Raw genomic sequence first — 22,700 nt, 5'->3', positions numbered from 1 at the left:
GCCTACACTACAGCAGCTTGAATTTTTCACATTCGACGCCGTTCTCTTGCGAACGCATGAAATCTGTGGCATTTTATTGTAATTTAAAGTAGTTTTACAGACATAACTCGTTACCTAAAGCGCAAATGAGCAATTGTTGAGGCCACTCGGCCCATGCTGAAAGCGCGCGTCGCCGCAAAAAGATCCCATGCGTGATTTTCTTTTTCGAAGCAGTGCGCCTCTTCTGAATGCCGTGCCACCGGATACACAGGGGTGTTGGCACCCACTGGCGTGGATTCGTTGATTCGTGGCAGCAGAGTGAAATTCGCTGGGCGATGAAGGCCATATTTTAGAGTCCTGAACAGCCGCACCGCGATGATCGACGAGCTTCACAACATACTGCCGGCCTCGCAACTGCGTCTTCACAAAGATGGCGGACGTGGCCAGTGTTGTCAGATGAGATAGCCTTTTGAATATATCCTGCTCACTCTATGTAAACATATTCAAGCGTAGATTCTAGATGTCTCTTAACAGTCACTAATTCTCGTTGTCTTTTTTGCGTTCTTTATTACACAATGATTGAGAAACATCTCAAAAACTGGCGGAAGTAGGCTTCAAGAATTCAAACCGGAGATTCCAGCAACGTCTGTCGTTCGGAACTCAAGTCACCATTCTGACGATTCGTAAACTGCCTTGCGCATTTCATGCTTAGGTAACTTTCTAACCAATTATACATTCCTTAAAAGCACATGTCACCTAATGTCCTTAAATTTAAGTATAAGTTATGACACAGCATCAATCATTATTCGCATAGATTCTTTTGATACCCATGAACCGCCATTGGAATTCAGGTGCCACTAGCGCTGTCCACCAGCTTCTGCCTTATTGGCTTGCTCCAGCGGTGAGCATCGGCAGCGTACGCTTCTTCGATCCGCTTTCTGAGGGTGATTGGACGGCCCGTGAAGCTTTGCTCAGCGCCTTATCTCGTGAACCGCACTTTACCTGTTCACACCATCGTCACAGCGCATCGTAGAACGAGCGCGACATTCGGACAGCCTCCTGTGGCGAATACTTGGGCCTCCAAGCGAGTACCTCCTTGGCTTCAGACCCGTTGAAGAAGGCCCCCTTGTACATGAATCGGACATCCGATGGCTTTGGCAACATGGCTACGCGAACGCCGGGGAACAGCGGCGCGAGCGCTTTGGCGATGCCCCTGGTGCACACAGCGAAGGCTATGGCCAACGGATAGGGCACTGCTCCCTTGGAAACACTTATGCCGTGTCCCACGACCAGGGGTGACAGAAAGGCGACTCCGTCGACGGGCGTGTCATCGACCGCCGCGACGCAGAGGCCGGACAGCGTCGAGTCCTCGCACATGGCATCCAGTGCGCGAACGTGGAGGGAGGCCGCGTTGCCCGCGTAGATAACCTGTAGAAAACGAGAAAAAGAAGGGTGTCAAATTCCTACGTTCTTGAGCTTTCTTGTCAATATTCAAATGTATGTTTCAGCGAGACACAACTTTGCAAATCAACGTATCTTTACGAAAGGTTTCCGCATTCCAGCAAAAAAAAAATTATGGAAAGAATCGCATGCGCCTCGAAGTGTCTTCCAACCTTCCTTGCACTAGCCAAGGAAAATTGTTATTCATTCATGCCATATCAATCCTTAGATGCTAGAGCCCTAGGGGACGAGGAGATTTCGGCCTTGAGACTTAATAAAATTTTCCACTATCAGACGCGCTATCAGAAACGAAATTTGTGGCGAATCCTCAGTTCAGTGTATCCTTTCAAATAGGCGGAAGGACACGCCTTACATCGAGGAGGTTCTGCTTTAAAACAACACTGTTGCCCTCAGTCGATACTGGATTCGAACTCATACCCCTGCGAAAATGTACAATAGAGCACTGGGACACGATGGAAATTAGCGCAAAAAGAAAAATCTGGGAAAAAAAGGCCTACAGTACAGAGCGCTACTATCACCCTTATTTTTACTGTTTTTTTATTTCAGTTTTCCTGCGCTACTTTTCGACATGTCTGCACACCAACTAGTCTAGCAAAACATTTTAGTAAGGAGCTGGTCCGCGATATTGTAGCGATGTCTTTCGATCGATTTGCTGCTGCTCTTATCGCCCACCGTTCATGGCTGGCTGATCCAATCGATAACGAGGGCTGACCGAAGCTCTGACCACTGACGAAGCGCGAAAAACGCGAAAAGGAATAACGTCAGAAAAGGCATCGCTACAACATCACGGCCCTTGTCCTGCGCTAGGTGATTCCAACTTACGCCTGCAAATTTCCTAACTGCAATGACTTCGCTAGCCTAGACCATATGCTCTGGCGTTGCCCCTCGTTGCGAGGCACGGTACAAATCAATGAGGACAAGTGGCTCTCCGCTATCAAGAGCCCCGATGCCGGGGCGCAACTATGGGCTGTCCAGAGGGCCCACGATGCGGCGGTCGGGCATGGCCTGACTGTCCCAACGTGGGAGTGGCCCGCTGCGCGCTGAGTCGCGTACCTCAGGACTTTAATTAAAGTTTTACATCCATCCACCCATCCATCACCTCACCTAGTTTTCTGCCGTCCACGACTGCACTTCCTTTCTCTTGGTATCCATTCTGCTCTGATGGTCCACCGGTTATCCACCCTACGCATTACATGGCCTGCCCAGCTCCATTCTTTCCTCCTAATGTCAACAGAATATCGGTTATCCCCGTTTGCTCTTTGATCCACACCGCTCTCTTCCTTTCTCTTAACGTTAGGGCTAACATTTTTCGTCCCATCGCTCTATGTGCGGTCCTTAACTTGTTCTTGAGATTCTTTGTTGACTTTGAAGTTTCTGCCCCATGTGTTAGCCCCAGTAGAATAGAATGATTTTACACTTTCCTTTGTTAGTGACAGCCAATTCTGTAAAAGTGGCTTAATTACATGGAGTGTATTTAATGGTTGTTCACCCCGCGAGTGTTGCCATTAGCGCCTCGGGTTTCTGCATAGAAATTGCTTGAGGTCTGTGGCTAGAACAGTTATGGACCTATTGGCAGCTTTCGTTGCTATGGGTGTTATCATTTCATCTGAAAGCATGTTTCCCTCGATACACCTGTGCCTAGTGACCCAGCATAATATTACGATATCATCTAGAGATGCTCAAGAGACGAGCCGCCGAGAGAAAGACGATGAAGTGTGTCGGGGCTTTTGGCGCGAGCAAGGTGTCGGCCTGGCGGTTTGGTTCCAATGTAAATATATTGTAAATAGCCTCTTTCATGTGTGTCTTTGCACACGTAACATTCTGGTGGAGGTGCTGGGTAATTACAACCTGTTATATGCATAAGTAACAGCAGTGAATAGAGGTCGTTCATTACAAGACGCTTTATGTTTATGTAGCCATCATAAAGCTTTCATGACTTTTCACGAATCTGAATATAATGGCTTTTTTGGAGCTTTCCCTTCGTGAAATGTTTAACAGTCAACAGTACGGCATACAGATACCGGTTTCGGGGTGCAGAACGTCGGATTCTGAACAAGATGGACCGAGAGCTGCGTAAGAGACGCCGTCATGTAACTCTGATGCATGTGTGTAAATTTATCGGCCGGTGTACTTCGACTAAAGTGCTAGAAAGGGCATTTGTATGTGCACGTCCTGAGCGTGTTTGGTAACTTGAACAAATGATATGTCAAACTCAACGAGCTGCGATTGCCACGGTGGTAAGAGCTTCGCTGAAGCCATTAGCCAGTTTTTATAGAATGCAGCACCAATTTCTCAAGGAGGTTTCTTACACGCAGTGAAAAGGGCTCGCTTACTGTAGGTCGGGTATGAAAGAGGGTAGTACTGGTCATATTTTTTACGGTTGAAGAGGATGGTCGTTCGTTGTTTGAAGGTACCTTATAATAATATAAGAAACTGGAGTATGACCTCTGCAGAAGGACTAACCACTCATTTGATTCTGTGTAGTATGACGTCTCGGTTGGGACGACGTTTATTAGGTCCGGGAGTTCGTCAGCGAACCAGCGCAGCACATACTCGATGATGATGATGACAGATACAGGCGACGAACAGGGTAGGCAGAAGTGTGAGTATGATGATGATATTATACAGATCAGGAAGATGTGCGTAATAAATACCCACACTATTCATCAATTTCCCAACCCCGTGAAAGCGGCCATCTTGGCCTCTCGTCAAGGTGTCGAGGCACGCCACGTGAAGAGCTTCATGCGGGAGACGTGGACAACCTCGGTATTGCGGCAACATCAAGAGAACTCACGCGATAGTTGACAGGAGAATTCTGTTCAAGGACTATGTACGGCCCGATTAACCGTAGCTGCCATTTTTCGGACAAACCAGGGGTGCGAACAGGAGTCAGGACAGCACCTCGCCCCAGGTCGAAAAGATGCAACGCGATGGCATTCGTCGTTAAGAGTTTTCCGGTCTTGTTGTCTGTCCTCTACATTGGCGACAGTGGTCGAGTCGGAAAACATACTCTTCGCACGATGAAGGAGCTGAATTTGCCTTGGAGGTGAAGAATGAAACGTCCAGAAAGAAAGTAGGGGAGCGTTCATAAACGAGGTAAAACGACGAGTAGCCAGTTGTGTCCTGCACGGCCGCATTATAGGTGAAAGTGACGAATGGTAAAAGCATCCCAGTTTTTGCAGTGTGGTAGAATATAAACGGCGATATGTCGGCAAGTGTGCGATGAAACCGCTCAGTCAGACCATTAGCCTGAGGGTGATAGGTAGAAGCTGTCTTGTGGGTGGTGCCGGAGGCTCGAAGAACTTCTTTTAGCAGTTGTGAACGGAACGCCTTCCCACGATAACTGAGCAGTACACGAGGAGCACCAAGACAGAATTATGGCTTGAAGAACGATGTGAGCCACTGCGGAAGCAGAGCCAGTAAGCACAGAAGCAGTCTCAGCGTAGCGCGTCAGATGGTCTGCGGCCGTCACTATCCATCGACTGCCAGCACTAGTGACCGGAAAGGGCCCGTAAAGGTCGACACCAACAACCTAGAATGGGGCTGTGGGGCACAGAATGGGCTGTAATTGTCCCACAGGAGCAGCTGTTGGAAGTTGGCGACGCTGGCAGGGAAAGCAGGAACCGACGTAACTCTCGACGCTTGTAGAAAGGCCAGGCCAATAGAAACGACTTAGAATGCGGTCATAGGTTTAGGAACCCAAGGTTGCCAGCTGTCAAATCATCATGATAGGAGTTGAGGAGACGAAGTCGAAGAGAGCGGGGTAGAACTTGCATCCAGCGTTGCCCGTCAGGATGGTAAATGCGGCTACCACGCCATCGTTCAGCATAAAGTGCGTGCGTTGGCGATGGATGCGCGCGTTAGGCGGACGACAAGCCCCACATAGGTGAGCTATGAAGTACGGGTCAGCCAGCTGACGAGAGGCGAGTGGCCGATCGTCGTGTAAAGGCAGATAGTAAATTGTGGCCACTGGCCAGGGAGGAAACCGTAGCGGTGTCGGTCGAACTGGTGACGTGCGAAGCGATTGCAGAGGCGTCGACTGGGGCCGCAGGAAGCGGGCAGCGAGAAAGAGCGTCGGCGCCTTGTTGTTTTGTGCCAGACTTGGAAATTATTTCGTAGTCATATTCTTGGAGGCGTAAGATTCAGCGGCCCAGACATCCAGACAAGTTCTCGAGGGTGGAAAGTAAGCATAAGGCGTAGTGATTCGTAACGATTGTCAAATGACGGTTGTGGAGATAAGGGCGAAACTTCTGTATCTGCCAAACAACAGCCAGGCACTCTTGCTCAGTGATCCTATAGTTCTTTCCGGAAGTGGTCAGTCCACGGCTGGTGTATGCAACGACTCTCTCTCTCGCGAAGAGTTGTCGCGTTGCCGAAGAACAGCACCTATACCGCGGCAGCTTGCGTCTGTGTGTAAGAAAGTCGGTGCAGCCTCATCAAAATAGCAAAGGACAGGCGCACACGTGAGGGCGTGCTTGGAGCGTGCAAACGTCAATTCGCATTCCTGGGACCACAGGAAGGGTACACCGGAAGCTAGTAGCTTGTGTGATGAAGCTGCGTTGGAAGCAAAGTTCTCTATATAACGACGGAAATAAGAGGCGAGGCTATGGAAACTGCGCAAGTCTTTGGGCCTGTCAGGACGAGGAAAGTGAAGCACTGCAGCAGTCTTGTCAGGATGCGGCTGAATGCCGGCCCTGCTCACGACATGACGCAGTATCTTAATGGCTTTGCTGGCGAAACGGCATTTCTTGGTGTTCAGCTGAAGACCACCGCGGGCGAGGCACGTATACTTCTTCCAAGCGTTGCAGGTGCTGAGGAAATGTGGATGAAAAAATTACAATGTCGTCCAGGTAGCAAAGGCAAGTCTGTCATTTCAGGCCCCGCAGCATGGTGTTAATCATTCGCTCAAAAGTCGCGGGTGCGTTGCAGAGCCCGAAAGGCATTACGTTAAACTCGTAAAGACCATCGAGGGTTGCGAACGCCGTTTTTTCGTTATCGTCTTCGTGCATGTGAATTTGCCAATAGCCGGAATGCAGATCTAGTTTTGAAAAGTATTCTGCGCCTTGGAGGGAATCAAGGGCGTCGACAATGCGTGGCATAGAGTATCTTTTCGAGTTACCTTATTGAGCGCCCGGTAATCGACGCAAAAGCGCACGGAACTATCTTTATTGTGGACCGAATCAACAGGAGACGACCAAGAACTAGCCGAGGGGCGAATTACCTTGCGTTTCAGCATGTCGGTGACGTTGTCTTCGCTGATTTTCCGCCCAGCCTGAGACACACGGTATGGGCGGCGCCGCACGATAGATGTGTCGTCTGTCAAAATTAGATGCTCTGCAAACGGTTGTTTGGCCCAAGGTCGATGAATAGACATCGAAAGAATTTGCGTGTCTTTTCAACAAATCAAGCAGCTGTTGAGTCTGCGCAGGTGTCAAGTCAGTGACTGCTGTATGAGCGGCGGGCGAAGAAGAGTCACCAGGAGAAGGTTGCTCAGAAAAGACTGGTCTAAGTCGCAAGACGCACACAGGCTCCAGATCGGAGATGCATGCAACGTTTGTACCTTGCGGAAGTAGGATTTTTTCTGGTTTTTCGTTCGTGGTAGTGACCAGTGCAGATCCGTGGTGGAATCGAACAACTCCTGATGTAAATGCTATACCTTTACTAAGGCAATGGGAAAAAGGGATCACCAAGACGTCACCATGGTCAATGTCGTTGGATAGGAGGGTAAGAACTTGGTTTCGTCCTGGGATTAGTTCCGTATCTTCAGCAGCGGTCAGGTGAAATGGCTTGTCGGTTTCTTCGCCAAGCACGTGTTCGGTGTCGGTAAGGTGTACCAGACGCAGCTCAGAAAAATAGCGGCAGACGCAGAAGATAGAAAATATCATCCCAAAAATCAGTTGTTGAGAGCACGGGTATAGCACAGCAAACTGTATGTGATGGAGAATGTCATCGATAAGTACGCGCGCAGTACAGAAGGCAGAAGGTGGAATAGTGTTCCTTTCGGTTGCAACCAGCGTGGGACCATCGTAAGGCGTCATAACTTTCTTTGGGCGGGAACACAAATGAGTATTCATCATCCACCAAAACATCAACGGGCAACGCCTTGACGTACACTTCGGCCTGTCTCACTTACCTCTACCGTTCGCCGGGAAAACTAAGCGATGCAGTTTCCAGAGTAAAAACTGCATACACAAATAAGACTAAAATTCCCTCAGCACGTCCATCCAATACGATTTCTGTGTGTCATCAATAAATACACGCGCAGTACAGAAAGCAGAAGGTGGAATAGTGTTCCTTTCGGTTGCAACCAGCGTGGCACCATCGTAAGGCATCATAACTTTCTTTGGACGGGAACACAAATGAGTATTCATAAGAGAAAAAGCCGCACCGGTATCCACCAAAGCATCAACGGGCAGCCCCTTGACGTACACAGAAATCGTATTGGATAGACGTGCTGAGGGAATCTTAGTATTATTTGTGTATCCAGTTTTTACTCCGGAAACTGCATCGCTTAGTTTTCTTGGCGAACGGTAGAGGTAAGTGAGGCAGGCCGAAGTGGTGACGATGAGCGGCGCAAGGGCTATGGTGAACGGCGTCTGGCTGAACGGTAAGCGCCTCGTGTTTCAGGTGATGTACACGGAAACGGAGACTGCTACGGAGGTGAAGAGTAACGCCGCCCTTGGTAAGAGGTCCCACTATAAATATCGCGCTCACACATATCGTAGCCCCGGCGCTCGTCTTGCTGGCGCTTGCGACCAAACGTGATGTGTGGCCACAATAGCCACAATAATAGCACGTAGGACGAGGCGGACGCCAAGGTGGGTAGCAGAGGGTGTTTGATGTACCGGGTGACGGTGAGGCCATATGGGCAGCTGAAGGCTTTGGCCGCGTTGACGGGAACTTAACCGTGAGCGCAGTAGCAACCGACGCGTAAGTTGGTAGCGGCAACGGATAGGTGACGTTGCCAAAAGGCTAGGCAGCAACTTGCGCGTATGTCGGTAGTGCGGCAGTCGGTAGCGCGTGAGGAGCAGTCGCAGTGCAGGTCAAGGACGCCAGTTCTTTCCTGATAACCTCACGTAATGACGCACCAATAGGCTGGCTGTGACACGTCCAAGGCGAGTGAAAGCCCATTGATTGCAATTGTTCACGTATGAGAGTGCGTATCAGCGTACGTAGATCTTGATCCACCGTACGTAGAATGGGTTTCGTCAATGTCGGGCTGTAGGCGGACAGACTCGAGCTCATCGAGGCGCTGAGAAGTGGTGACCACGTCAGCGACTGTAGCCGGATTCTTCGTGGCGAGGGCATTGAAGGCGAGAGTCCCAATGCCTCTGGGAATGTGGCGTACGCTGTCCGGCTCCGAAATTGAAGAATTCACACGTCGGCAGAGTGCAAGGACGTCCTCGATGTACGAGGGGTACGACTCGCCTAGGTGTTGTTTGCGAGCATCGAGGCTTTTCTTGACGATAGTGGGCTTAACGGCCGGTGTGTCGAAGACTTCGCGAAGCTGGTGCTTGAAGCAAGTCCCGTCGGTCAAGTCAATCTCATGGTTAAAGAACCACGTCTTCTCCACATCAGATAGATAAAAGGAGACATGGTGGATTTTGAGAAGATCATCCCACCGATTTGCGGAACTAACTTCTTCATAATCGCCCAGCCAGTGTTACACATCTTCTCCGCGAAGACGAGCGAAGAGATGAGGGTCACGGTGGTGGCTGTTTAAGATAACGGAAGGTGTGACTTGCGATGGCGGAATTGTGGCAGTAGCGGCGTCAGGTTGCACGTCCTGCGACATGTTGGCTTACAGTGGGCGCAAGCGGCGACCTGAGCGAAGCTCCAGGGGCTAGAGTGGACGGGCAGAGGACGTAGGATCGAACAGTCACCTCCACCACGTATGACGTCTCGACTGGGACGACGTTTACTAGGTCTAGGAGCACGTCAGCGAACCTGCGCCGCACATACTCGATGATGATGATCACAGATACATGCGAAAAAGATAGGCAATATTATGAGGATGATTATAATATACAGATGAGGAATATGCGCGTAATAAACACCCACAGTAGATATATTCTATAGACTTTGTCTTGAAAGCACCGGTTGACCGGTGGATACCTCTTAAATGGTGAATTTAGGTTGCTTGGAATAGCAGAATAACAGGCTATGGCCCCGTAGTCTAAGCGTATGCGTATAAGAATTATGTGTCGATTCATGAGGTGCGTCTTTTCACGACCCCATCTTGTGTGGAACTAAATATTAAGGACGTTCATTGTTCGTAGGCATTTGTACTTGTATCTTAAGTGTGCAATAAAGCTTCGTTTTGTGTGCAAAAATGCCTGAAAATGTGTATTTATTCCTCACAGGCAACTGTTGTCCATGCAGCTCAATATCAAGGTTTGGGAGCAGGCCTTTCTTTCTTGAGAAAAAGACGCAAGAGCTTATAAGGGGTATTAACCTGAATTCTTCTTTTAGGAGTTTTACGTGCCAAGACCAGTTCTGATTATGAGCCACGCCGTAGTGGAGGGCTCCGGAATAATTTTGGCTACCCGGAATCTTTAACGTGCACTACAACGCAAGCACACGGGCGTTTTTGTATTTCGCCTCCATCGAAATGCGGCCGCCGCGACCGGGACTCAGCAGCGCAACGCTTTAGCTAACTGAACCACCACGGCTGGTAACCTGAATTTATTCTCTATCGCTCATTTTCACACATTGTTGAGGCCAAATTGAACCTCTGGCTGCAGTTTTTGACTGCAGTTTACAGAATTTAAATCCGCTCGGCACGTCATCAACGTATGCAGAATGAAACATACTTCGCGAACGGCACGTTTGTACGCACGAAGAAGAATGTGGAAGAGAAGGAAAAGGAGTACTTTGATTTTGGTCTGACGTCCTCACTCCATCCAGTGCTTTAGCGTCAAGCCTTCTAAATAAATGCCTCCCGCCTTGTAGCATTTGTGGGGGATGTGCTGGGTACCACGCCCGACCACGGAACCCTGCCCTCCAAGTCTCCGCCGCCCTCATCGCCTTGCTGGCAGTCCGCCATCGCCACCTGACGTGTCTACCGATGCAGGCGCTTCGACGTCCTCGCCTCTTGATCCTTACCAGCTCCTAAAGAGGAAAAGCTGGGGACAAGGTCGATGAATCACTTACACATTCGGAAAGGGTGACCAAGAGCAACAAATCGGACTCGAAGGCACACCTTACAAATGTGCTCTCGTTAACTGATACCGCACTCGTCTGGTACGAGAATCACGAGGACAGCATGATAACCTGGAATACTTCCGTTGAAGTAAATCAAAAGCTGTTCCAGTGAAGAACTGCCAAGAAAAAGCGTGCCGAGCTGACCAACGCCCAAAGGGCTCAACTTGTTCGTGAGATTTGCACAGCATATATTGAGGAGATCCTGAGGTTGTGTGAGCAAGTGAACTCACGTATATCGGAAGAAGACAAACTCGGCCATTTGTTTAAGGGGATTGCCGAGAACCTCTATAATTTCCTTATCAGCGAGGATAATTTTAACTCGGATTATTACGTCATACGACATTGCTGCACCTTCGAAACCTTCAAGATGGGCCGAATAACGACCAAGTTCGGTCGGTTGGATAACGTAACGACAGTGGTAAGCGTTCACGTGAGCCCCTCATCGGCCCTAGCCTCGACGATACGCCAAATCATTCGTGAAGCCCGCTGCTCCAACGCGAAGGAGTTCATTCATTCACACCACGTTTCTCGGGTACCGGCTCGTCACAGGACGCCTCATTCTCACGTCCCACTTCTACCTGGCAATCGGTGAACACCCCTTCTACCTGGCAATTGGTGACCAGCCCTTTCCTCCTCCCACCTGCCAATATCGACGACCCTCAAGTTGTTTTAATACTGAGACCAATGTCGCTTACATGCTTACATGCCTTGTATTACATGCATTTCTACTTGGAAGAGCCGCGGGCGACCTCCGCCTTCCCCTGTGTCTTATTGATGTGGAGCACCAGGTCCCATCGCGCGGTTCTGCGGACGGCAACAGTCATCTCACTCCGAGCGACCAGCTGTGCCCCCTCGGTGCTATGACGGACCCCTGGGTGCTCGGTTGCCGACCTACGTCTTGTCGGGCAATAAAGCTTCAACAATGCCTCAGTGGCCTCCGATGGGAGTATGACACCGCCACCGGCACCCCGGGCACGCCGTTCCCCATCGCCACGGCGGCAATCACCGCCGCCGCTGCGGGGAAACTAACCAGCGCAGCCGATGGGGGTGAGGTCGCTGGAAAGTTGTTGTCAACAGACACACCTCCTCCCGTTTTTCTGTTCAATTGCAATGATAGACATGGGTGAAAGTATATCAGTAATGAGTCTGGTCTACATGAGAGCTCTAAACCACAAAATGAGGTTTTGGTGGGATCAAGCAGGAAAATTCTTTGGAGTGTATATCGAATCGTTGCTTTCTGTTCGTGTGTACTGTTTACTTATCTTTAGGCGGTCGACTTTTTACTACTGAATTTGTAATTATTTCACGGTGCAGGCACGACGTAATTTTAGCCATTGACTTTTTGAAGCAGTGTAGTGCTACAGTTGACTGTCGAACTGAGCAGTTGTCAGTACGCGGCAACATTCCATCCGCACTCCTGGAGGACAGCAGCCTCTGCTACGAAAATGTCGTTTTTGTCTTTGGAGATACCACCATGCCAGCCTTGTGAGATGTCTGCGTTCCAGTCACTTGGGTAAGCACTACACACGCTATGTTTGATGCCATTGTGGAACCCATTCGTTTGGCCTGTGGAAAAAAAAAAACATCGTGATCCCGCACTGCATAGTGCCAGTGGAGCATGGGCACGCTGATTTGTGAACTCTGAATTAGTCCACGGAGCCTGCGATACTTCCTGACGGCTTGAAACTCGTCACCTTCCGAGAAGACGCGCCCTTCCCTGACAGATGCAGACGCGCCAGGCAAGGCGGTAAACCTTAGATCTGCGGACTCCCCTGTTGTTCACATGGTCAGCAAGTCAATCTATATCAGTGAGCGCCGTGCCTTGGTTGATGTTCTATCAAGACACATACTTGTGTTTGACTTTTGCAAAAGGACAAAGCGCCTTCGATCCCTGCGTCTCGCACACGCCACAGGATCAACACAGGTACGGCGCATCCGATAAGACTTACCGATAAATCCCCACCAAAACGCAAGTTAATCGATGACCAAGTTCGCGAAATGCTTCAAAAGGGAACAATTCAGGAGTCATGCACTCCTTGGGCAGATCCTGTGATACTCGTCAAAAAGAAAGACGACAGGTGGACATCTTGCGTCGACTATCGAGGCGTAAATGGGGTCACTGAAAAGGACGTCAATCCCCTTCCACGGATTAACGAGGCCATTGACTGCCTCCGAATATTCAGCCTCGTACTTTTCTTCAGTTGACTTGCGCTCAGCATATTATGCATGTAATCGTGGTGCAACGATCCCAATGTATGATTTCATATTCCACCGAAAGGCGCAGATGACGCTCATAGGAGGGCGACTTGGATAAGGAACTTCCGCGTCGAAAAAAGGTGACTGGCACTATATTGATTTGTTCACTTCCCAAGTGAAACACTTCAATTGGGACGATTTCATTATTTCCGGCGAGTAGATCATTGCTTTCTTTTTGAGCATTTTAAATATCTTGCTGGCGTTCCCAATGGCGGAGTGTACTTTGTTCAGACAGGCACTTTAATAAAATAGTGATGCATGCGTAAGCTTCATTCGTGCCTGTTCGTTTATTGTTTTCTGCCCCAGCATTGATGCTGCTAATGATTTAAGCTGCAGGAATATTCTCGCTAATATACTTTGTCTGCAGGCCCGGTAGCAGGAATGATAACTACCTCGGAAGGTCTGAAGTTGATCATGACACATGTTATGCTGGGAAGTGACATATTGTTTCCATAGCATGCTCTAGTTTAGTGGTACAAGCAGAAGATGCTGTTTTCTCGTTCAATGTGGTGAGTTGTCGGGTTATTTGCTCCCGAGAAATTCAGAAGCAACTGCAAACAACGCCCGTTCCAGTTTTGGAGCGTTAGACCCGCGCAGAGCGCCACTATAGTTTGCTTTGCGACACTGTCTAGGCAGATAAATTTAGTTAAAAGTGGTTCAATTCGTTTCCAAGTCATGCATTTATGCTAAAACAACTGACGTTGCCAAAATAAAACCCTCACTAAATTTTGGAAACCCGTTGGAAAAAGCTCAACTTCGTCCGATTGGTTCTTATTCACTTCTCAAGTTTCACCATGTTTGAGAATTTCTACGGGCGGGAAGAGCGCTGAATTCCTAAGCCTGGGCCCTACCTCGAACAATGCGTACTGCGACCACGAATAAGTGCCAGTCATCGGACGCAGACGACCTCATCACACGTATCAATTAGCTATACAAATAAGGTGAACCGTGACTCACAAACGGAACCCTGATTTGTTTTTATAACAAGACTCACCTACACTGACCATGTAGCTCTACAGTTTTTAGCTTCGTTCTGTGAGTGCAGACTATCCTTATTTGGCTTCTGAAGGCACGACTGACGTTACTGCCTATATATTGTGAAATGTTATATGTGACGCACTACAACACGAGTCGCCGTGCGGAGTTGCCTTTGAAGGTCGAAAACAGTCAAGTATCGTACCTGTAGCAGTGCAACAACTCCACGAACAAGCGATTGCACCTTTCAGGGAGGCGCGCTACGCACATACACTTCCTTTTTGTGCGCAGCTCTTAGGCGCCCGTTCTTAGGTTGAGAGTCGCCGTCCCTCAGCGTAACCGCCCGAACTCGCTCGTGCCACTGCTCGCGCGTTCGTCGTCGTCTTCTTCGACAGTTGGCACCGATGCCGCTCATCATGCCAGCGTTCCCATAGTGCCCCTCTATCTGCGAAGGCGCTGACGGCACTAGCCCACTGCCGGTTGGTGCGGTGATTTCGCTCTGAAATTCTTTGTCTCAATATATCACGAAATGAAAAACCGTATACAGCAGCGCTCACATTTTGCATTAGGGAGTATCGTAATCGCCGGACTTTTTTTTTAAGCACTGGCTCACTTGCAAGGCTCTTTCTCTTTAAAAAAACATAGGATGCGGCTCGCTGAGCAGGCTGGACGTTTGCACGCACAGCGCAACTATTTCCGCGATTTCGTAGCTGAAATCCTTGATACCGATCTAAATAAGGTGATCGGCAGCAAGGACCCTTTCGGCTTCCACAAAGCACCTCTATTCGACGGCACAAAAGAGAAACTTCACCACAGCAACAAGCGAAAGAGCCGGCGTGAACCTGGATGTTGTAGCCATCTTTGTTTATATGGACAGTGTTGCCAGCACAAGTAGCGGATTTTGCAGTTGCCAATTACATACATTGCTTTATTTTCTGCTATTGTATCAGGCTTCTGGAATGTTTCTGAGTAGTTTGCTAAACTGCACACCTGCTGGAAAGGTTCAAAAGCGTTAGACTTGTCTTCATGACTCTTGCGTTGATCGTGGATTAAAGACAAACTGTAAGATGTCCTACTTGTTTATTTCCGTAGCCTGTTCCATGGAGATGTTTTAGGTGGTTGTTCACCTTCACTTTAAGAGTAGCTGTTTGTAAATGGAACACAGCATGGAAAAACTCAAAATGTGGTGACGCCGATGCATATATTTTGGAAGTCACGACAGAAAATAATGTTGCTGAAGAGTACGGCGTTATGTGCACTGCGAATGAGAACTTGCTCTTGAGAAGATAGCGCTGCCCAGCGTCTGCTGCTTTCAGAGTAAAGTGAATTCAGAGCCAGAGAAATCACTGAAGTCACCCTTTTCTTTTTGCAAGCTAATCACCAAGATACTCTAAGAAAGTTGCTCATTCAGAACTTGCAGAATTACAATGTTTTAATACGATAGCAATTACATGGACACTCCAACCGCATTTCTGCCGGGGTCGTGGTAGTGGATCTCGGTGTGAGGTTCCGCATAAAGTCCAGGCCCGGTAACATCGTCATCACACGCCCTACGCTGTATGTGCGAGTGAAAGCTTGCGAGGGTCAGCCGATGATTGCGGCTAAATTTTGCAGGCGCGAAGCAGAAAGGCGTGCTTATGTCGCGCGCGAGGCGCGGGGGTGGGGGGTGGGGGTATTGACTCCGGCGGCGGCGGCACCGGCGTCGTATCTTGAAAGCGATCTGCACCCCTGAAAATGTGCGCATCCGCGTGGGCCTCATGTTCAAAGCGATCTGCGATGCGCACAAAGTTCGCGCCCGCGCGGCCTCATCGTCAAAGCGGTCTCCGATGTCGACAAGGTTAGCCGAGTGCCGGTAGCTTCGCATGCGCTGTGCTTTCGACGTTAAGTTCGCGTTGAAACGACAAACAACATGAAGGTCAATTCGCTCACGGATGCTGCCGCGCCTCGTCAAAGCTAACCTCCATAGAGCGAAAAAGCGATGAACTTTCGGCGGTGGCCGCTCGACGACGGCCGCCCGCCACCCGACGTAAAAAAAATAGACTGTTCGCCGCCGATCCACTCTCTCCAGATTTTCGCCGCCCAGCGAACTGCCGCCACCGGAAGTCGTCGCGCGCGGCGGAGAACGTGGACCAAGCGGAGCACAGCGCAGAGGTTGACTTCCGTCGGTCGCCCGTCGACGGGAGTTTTGATTGTTGACTCTTGGCTACTGTTCGGCTATTTCCTACCTTCGTTTCAAATACTTCTTTTCCAGCACTGTTTCACCTCCTTGGTGGTTGTTCTGCCTCAATGTTCTAGTGAATAATATGTGGTCACTGCTTGTTTTGTGTACTCTGTGTAGTTAAAGGTTTCGCTTCCAGATGATGCTCTGCCCATGCATACCCGCAACATGATGCCTTGCGTACCGCCGTGTTTTGGAAAGACGTTTGATTGAAGTTTGCAGGGTGTAGTTCACTGGCACATCCTAGAAAAATGCGATCTAAAGCATCGCGTAGGTGCGGCATATGAGCGGCTTGCTACTTTAAGAGACAAACGAGCCTTCTCGCAAGCCACGTACATAAAACATGGCGGCGGTCCCCACTGCCCGCTTCGAATTGAATTTGGCATGGCTTTTGTAGAATTGGCTTCATTCGTAGCAAATCACTGCGTAAACGGCTTTCGCTTAGTCTCAGGCCGCTTCGACGAGAGCGTATTATGAATGACCTTGTGGAATTTTCCAAATCGCTTCTCGTTTCGAACGTCACGAAGCCTAACGAGGGAAATCATGATGATGATGATGATGGTGATTCATTGGCATCCACTTTGAAACGGGGCGGCGACAAATAGTCACCTAGCCTGCTTGATTTAATCAGGTATACTATACATGTTCCTTATCTAGCATTATAGGTAGCATCGCTACCTATAATTTTAAGAGATCAGGCCATATAAATCTTTTCCCTGCTTTTTTTTCCACCACTACTCTAATCGTCTCTTGCTTATCTCTACGGCTGTTCTGTTGATGTGGAAGCGCTTCTGGGAGTTGCACGTTACCTACGGTTCTCGTGGGTGGATCCCGTCGCATGCCAGTAGGATGTTCTGAGTGGTCTCTGGTTCTTCACTACAGCATACACATGCCTCATCTAGTTCCGAATATTTTCACCGGTATCTTTTCGTCCTTAGGCTACCGGCTCGAGCCTCAAATAGCAAGGCACTGCCCTTTGCGGTATCGTACAGATTTTCCCTACTAATTTCTTTCTTCTCCTTCTTGTAAATCTCCATTGTCCTTTTTGTTTCCATTCTTTGCATCCAATTCACGGTCTCTATTTCTCTCACTTTCTTTCTGATGACTCCTGGTTGTCTATTTGCAGTTTCGATTATCCTGTACTTGGTTGCCAACTTCCTTGACCTCTTAATCCATTCTGTGTCCACTCTTTTCATGTAGAGATACTTGTGAACTTTAGCCGCCCATTTATTTTCATCCATGTTCCTGAGCTTTTCTTCCAAACTAATTTTGCTCTGTGCTTCTCTGACTTCAAAAGTAGCCCAACCCATGTCACCCTGCACTGCCTCATTTGTGGTATTACCGTCGGCTCCCAAAGCCAACCGGCTTACTGATCTTTGGTTAACTTCCAAACCCGACAACATATCCGATTTTAAGCATAGAATGACATTTGCGAATGTTAGCACTGGCACCATTACTCATTTCCAGATTCCACGCACCACCTCATACTTATTGTGGCCCCACAGTGCTCTGTGTTTCATTATTGCTGCATTCCGCTTCCTCTTTATATTCAGGTTATCTTAGTGGTTGCTTGAGTAATTCCCTCCTTCGTTTATGTGTACGCCGAGGTACTTATATTGCTTCACGATGTGTACTACTTGCTGTTAAATTGACACCACGAAGTTACTCGTCTCTTCATTAAAGACCATAATTCCTGATTTCTCTGTGCTAAACTTAAGGCCTAGATTTGTCGCGACATTGCCACAGATATTCAGAGCCTTCGCAAACTGATGATTTATATTCGAGATATATTCGATACAATTTAACCATGATATGATGATGATGATGATGATTTATTGGCATCGCCTTTCAAACGGGGCGGCGACAAATAGTCACCTAGCCTGCTTGATTTAATCAGGTATACAATACATGTTCTTTATCTAGCATTTTTGTATACCGCTCATTATTTGTCTTTTTCAAAAATTTACCTTGTACCGCTGCCTAAGATTTTAAGAGATCAGGCCGTATCCATCTTTTCCCTGCTTTTACTCCACCAGTACTCTAATCGTCTCGTGCTGATCTCTACGGCTGATCTGTTTATGTTTCCTTCCATTTTAAACCCAAGCGCTTCTGGGAGTTGCACGTTACCTACGGTTCTCGCTGGGTGGATCCCGTCGCATTCCATTAGGATGTACTGAGTGGTCTCTGGATCTTTACTGCAGCATACACATGTCTCATCTAGTTCCGAATATTTGTTTCGATATGTTTTCGTGCTTAGGCAACCGGCTCAAGCCCCAAATAGCAAGGCACTGCCCTTTGTGTTATCGTACAGATTTTCCCTTCTAATTTCTTTCTTCTCATTCTTGTAAATCTCCATTGTCCTTTTTGTTTCCATTCTTTGCATCCAATTCACGGTCTCTATTTCTCTCACTTTCTTTCTGATGACTCCTGGTTGTCTATTTACAGCTTCGAGATATGTCAGCGCCACCTATCGGTGAAGTCGAGAGATAGGCATGACGATGGCACATGGCCTCTGAGATGGGAAGATCTCGCAGGCCAACCAAACCTGCAATAAACGTGCGCTGCTTAGCGTACGCTATAGTGTAGCGTATAGCGTACGCTATACAAAACTGTCTAATAGCTGTCCGTGTTTCCTCGATGGCAGGGCAGGCTGGAAGGCGGAACCTGACGGGAGAAAAACTCAACTGGGCGCGAGCGGAGAGAGCCGTAAACAAACACAGGGTGACAGACGGGTGATAAGTATCGGCGAAATATCGACGTGCCGCATATTCACAAAAAAAGTTAGTCTAAATAAATTGCGGATGACAGCGAATACTTATTGTACGCACTTTTTCAAGTCAGGTGCCTTATTTTACATGTAAAAACATTGATTTAGGCGCTGTTTTTTTCCTTTTGCTTTCATTTGCCAACGTCGCTTTTGTAGCCTATCTCGTCTGGCCACAATGGCTCCTAGCGGGCTGCGTCGACCGCATGGTCGGCGGCGTTTGCCGGCTCTTGGTTGCGTGGAGTGTGGTGTGACGAGTTCGCAACGGCGCTTCGCGCTGGATTTTTCGTCACGTGAAATTCGTCGCGCAAGTTCGCTGCATGGAGGTTGGCCTTCACTCCAGTGGTTTGACAGCGTGCTTCCGCAGACATCGAGCGAGATGTGTTCATGTTTACCTGTGCACGCATTCCACCGTGCTTGTTAATTTAGTGAGTTAGCGAATGTTTACAAGTTAATACGGCTGGTAAAACTACTATCCTTAGTTCGTATAGTTGTCCACTAATTTGCTATCGCAATCGATGTTTCGCCTTTTATGCGAAATTGCGAGGTTTTTTTTTTTTTTTTTTGAAACCAGGCGATGTTCAGATTATTTCCTTCACTCTATGTGCCTGATGTTTCAAAGTATAGCATATTGACTACTGTTTGCAAGCAAGCATTCGATAAAAAGAAACAGAGATTTTGTCTCCTTGTGTTGACTGACTCATGAACAGGTACAAAAGAACTGCATGCTGCTTACCGGAAACCCCGTTCCCAGTCTAAAGAAGACGTTGAACATTCTCTTAGACCACCTGACCAACGACGGGACAAAAACATGATCCAGCTCTCCGTACATTAGTGGCAGCCGGATGACGATGGTATGCAGCCGACGTAGCCCTGAGAAGATAACAAGCACAGTCTTGATCATGCTACCTAAATTCTTCATCACTAGTTAATGTTACATCCACTAGCTGCGAATTGACTCTACCAGTGATCTCCAGTTGCACCGACCTTGCATCAGCTTGTTCAATTCTATGCCTGGCAATTTCTTACAATTGCATCCATTCGCTCGTGTTCTTTGTTTATATAGGCTCTGTGTTTCTTATATCCTGATATTGTTCTCATTTATCAGTGAGGTAAGCAATGTCACGTCCTATAGCGTTTATAAAGCTGCCTAGTGAAAATAACGACTACTTTATCAAAATAACATCCCAGACCCCTATCGAACCTTTATACTCTACCTTCCTCGACTGCTTTTCATACTCTTGGCACCGGCTATGTTACTCTAGTAGAACGCCGGCTATTGCTTTTGACACAATTAACGACCCACCCAACCCTTCTCCTTCCTGTCATTCTTAACTAGAATATCAGCGACACCCGTTCGCTCACTCACTCAGAACGCCGTCTTGCTTTCTCTTAAAGTCACGCCAATTTTCCTTTTCATTGCTCGTTGCATCGTCGCTATTTTCACAACCTTGTTTATTCGAGTTTCTGCCCTAGGTTTCAGTACTGGCAGAATGCAGTGATTGCACACTTCTCTTCAAGAATACAATTTAACCAGCCAGTCATTAGTGGACAACGTTTACCGCAAGCAATCCAACCCTCTTTTATTCTTCTGAAGGTTTTTTCCTAGTTACAAGGGTCCCATGTGGCTAATCAGCCTAGATAAACGTACTCTAACAAAGACTCTAAAGGTTGACTGCCAATCATGAATTCTCTTTCTCTTGCTAGGCCATTGAACATTAATTACTTTCTGCACAATCATGTTAAGACCTACTCTGACACACTTTTCATTCTTTGCCTCGAACTGAACATTATTATTGCCTGAATGCTATCCTTCAGACCTACACTTACAATTTGTGGGCTAAGGCCCTCAGTCATTCGTGTTGCAAATCATCTTCCGGTTTTGCTGAACCGCAAAATGGCATCTCCCAAGCGCCGGTCCCTCAGGTGTTCCCCATTGACCATCACGCCTAGACTTTGGACCCAGGCTATCCATCCAGGACTCCATGAAGCTCCTCAAACATGAGATCATTGACGCAGACACGAGAGACGCGAAAATAATCCTAGGGCTAGACCTCGAAAAGGCCTTCGATAATTTATCACATGACTACATACTCGACACGATCTCTAACCTCGACCTCGGCAGTAGACTCTACGCTTATACAAAATCGTTCGTGAGCGACAGAACGGCCGCCCTCCGTCAAGGAGAAATCAAGTCCCAGAAATACAAACTGGGCAGCAAGGGCACCCCGCAAGACTCTGTCATCTCTCCGACGTTTTTTAACCTTGCGTTAGCCGGTCTAGGCAAGAAACTGGATCAAATGCAGAACGGTAAGTACACCATATACGCAGATGACGTAACGCTCTGGATCCCCGGAGGTAGCCTGGGATCAATTGAGAATGCTCTACAGCAAGCGATTGACGCGATCGAGGAATACCTCTATCCCACTGGCCTGCGATGTTCGCCCGCTAAGTCGGAGCTCCACGACTACAAACCATCTAGGAGTGGTCCCAAGCCAAACAGCGAAATCAGAGACACACACGCCATTACTCTCATGACAAAAGATGGAGGAGCCATTCCGCACGTCAGCAAAATCAGTCCTTGGCATGCTCATTGAGAGCAACGGCTCTAACGCCGGGACAGTGAAGATCGCCACATAGTCGGATAACGCCATGAATCTCATACGACGCGTAGGAAACAGAAGAACACGGCCTTAAGGAAGAAAATCTCCTCAATCTAACACACGCCTTCGCGCTATGCCACTTCACGTACGAGGCAGTCATGTACAGATGGAAGGTAGGGGAGAAGGACAAACTCAATGCGCAACTGAGGAAGCTAGTCAAACTAGCGCCCCAAGAGCACCGGAACAGAGCTCCTGCTGCCACTGGGGGTACACAATACACTTGAAAATCGCCGAAGCTCAAGAACGGGCTCAATTGACAAGACTCTCTGGAACCAAACCGAGTAGAGAAATCCTAGCCAAACTAGGTAACGGCACCACAGCAATCGAGAATCTATACGAAAGCATTCCGATGGACACACGCAACTCCTACACGGTTCGCCCACTCCCTCGTAACATGAGCCCCGCGCACCATCAACCACAAGGCTGGCACGCGGATAGTTGATCCTGTGCGAAATAAGTTATTAGAAGATCTAAGCCTGTTTCGTAGACGTGGCACACTGCCCGTCCAGGCAGGCCATCGTTGCCACCACGGTCGAGGTCAAGTCACAAATGCTCTCACAGTCAAGACCCACAAGTCCGACATAGCAGAATAGGTCGCCATCGCACTCGCGCTGACAGACCCGACCACCACCCACGTCTACAGCGATTCGCGCTCAGCCGTCCAAGCCATTCAGAAAGGCGCCGTTGCAAGACAAGCACTACAAATAATCAATACGTCCGCACCGCTGCAGCATCACCCCATCTGCTGGTTCCCGGCACACCTCGGAGAGATTGAGGACGCCCCTCCCAATCTCAATGAGATGGCTCACTTGAGCCCGCGAGACCTAACCCTCCGCGATGCCACCTATTCTGGTCGTGATCATCCCCGCGAGAATCGGGACCCTCCCTCCACATACAACGAGATCACAACGCACTTTTATCTAGACCGCAGAATATACAGCACACCTCACAATACGCTCACCAAGCCTCCAGCCCTCACCTTCAGAATGCTTCAAACCAACACGTACCCCACGCCGAACAGACTACATCCCTACGTGCCTGAACTATACTAAACATCGTATTGCGAAAATTGCCTTAGCACACTAGACGTACACCACTTGCTCTGCCCGTGTAGTCGTACCCAAGCAAACAAGAATCAAGACTGCGATAGGCTACAAGAAGCACTACGCAGCACGGACCT

At 48.6% G+C, this 22,700-nt stretch overlaps 1 protein-coding gene across 1 annotated transcript in view; it reads right to left on the bottom strand.

Annotated features, from left to right (window-relative positions):
* Positions 1–796: 796 nt before the first annotated feature.
* The window catches only part of LOC125944223 (uncharacterized), a 36,367-nt gene continuing 14,463 nt past the window's right edge, over positions 797–22,700 (bottom strand). Inside the window, exons 4-5 of the mRNA XM_049664548.1 lie at positions 19,594–19,730; positions 797–1,407 (exon numbers count right to left, since the gene is read on the bottom strand). Coding sequence (XP_049520505.1) covers positions 997–1,407; positions 19,594–19,730 — 548 coding nt within the window. The 3' untranslated portion in view covers positions 797–996. The remainder of the gene's footprint in view (positions 1,408–19,593; positions 19,731–22,700) is intronic.

Source organism: Dermacentor silvarum, chromosome 3 (assembly GCF_013339745.2).
Source record: "Dermacentor silvarum isolate Dsil-2018 chromosome 3, BIME_Dsil_1.4, whole genome shotgun sequence".
NCBI classification, from domain to species: domain Eukaryota; kingdom Metazoa; phylum Arthropoda; class Arachnida; order Ixodida; family Ixodidae; genus Dermacentor; species Dermacentor silvarum.
The sequence above is the reverse complement of the archived record's forward strand: the minus strand, read 5'-3'. Positions and strand labels throughout refer to the sequence as shown.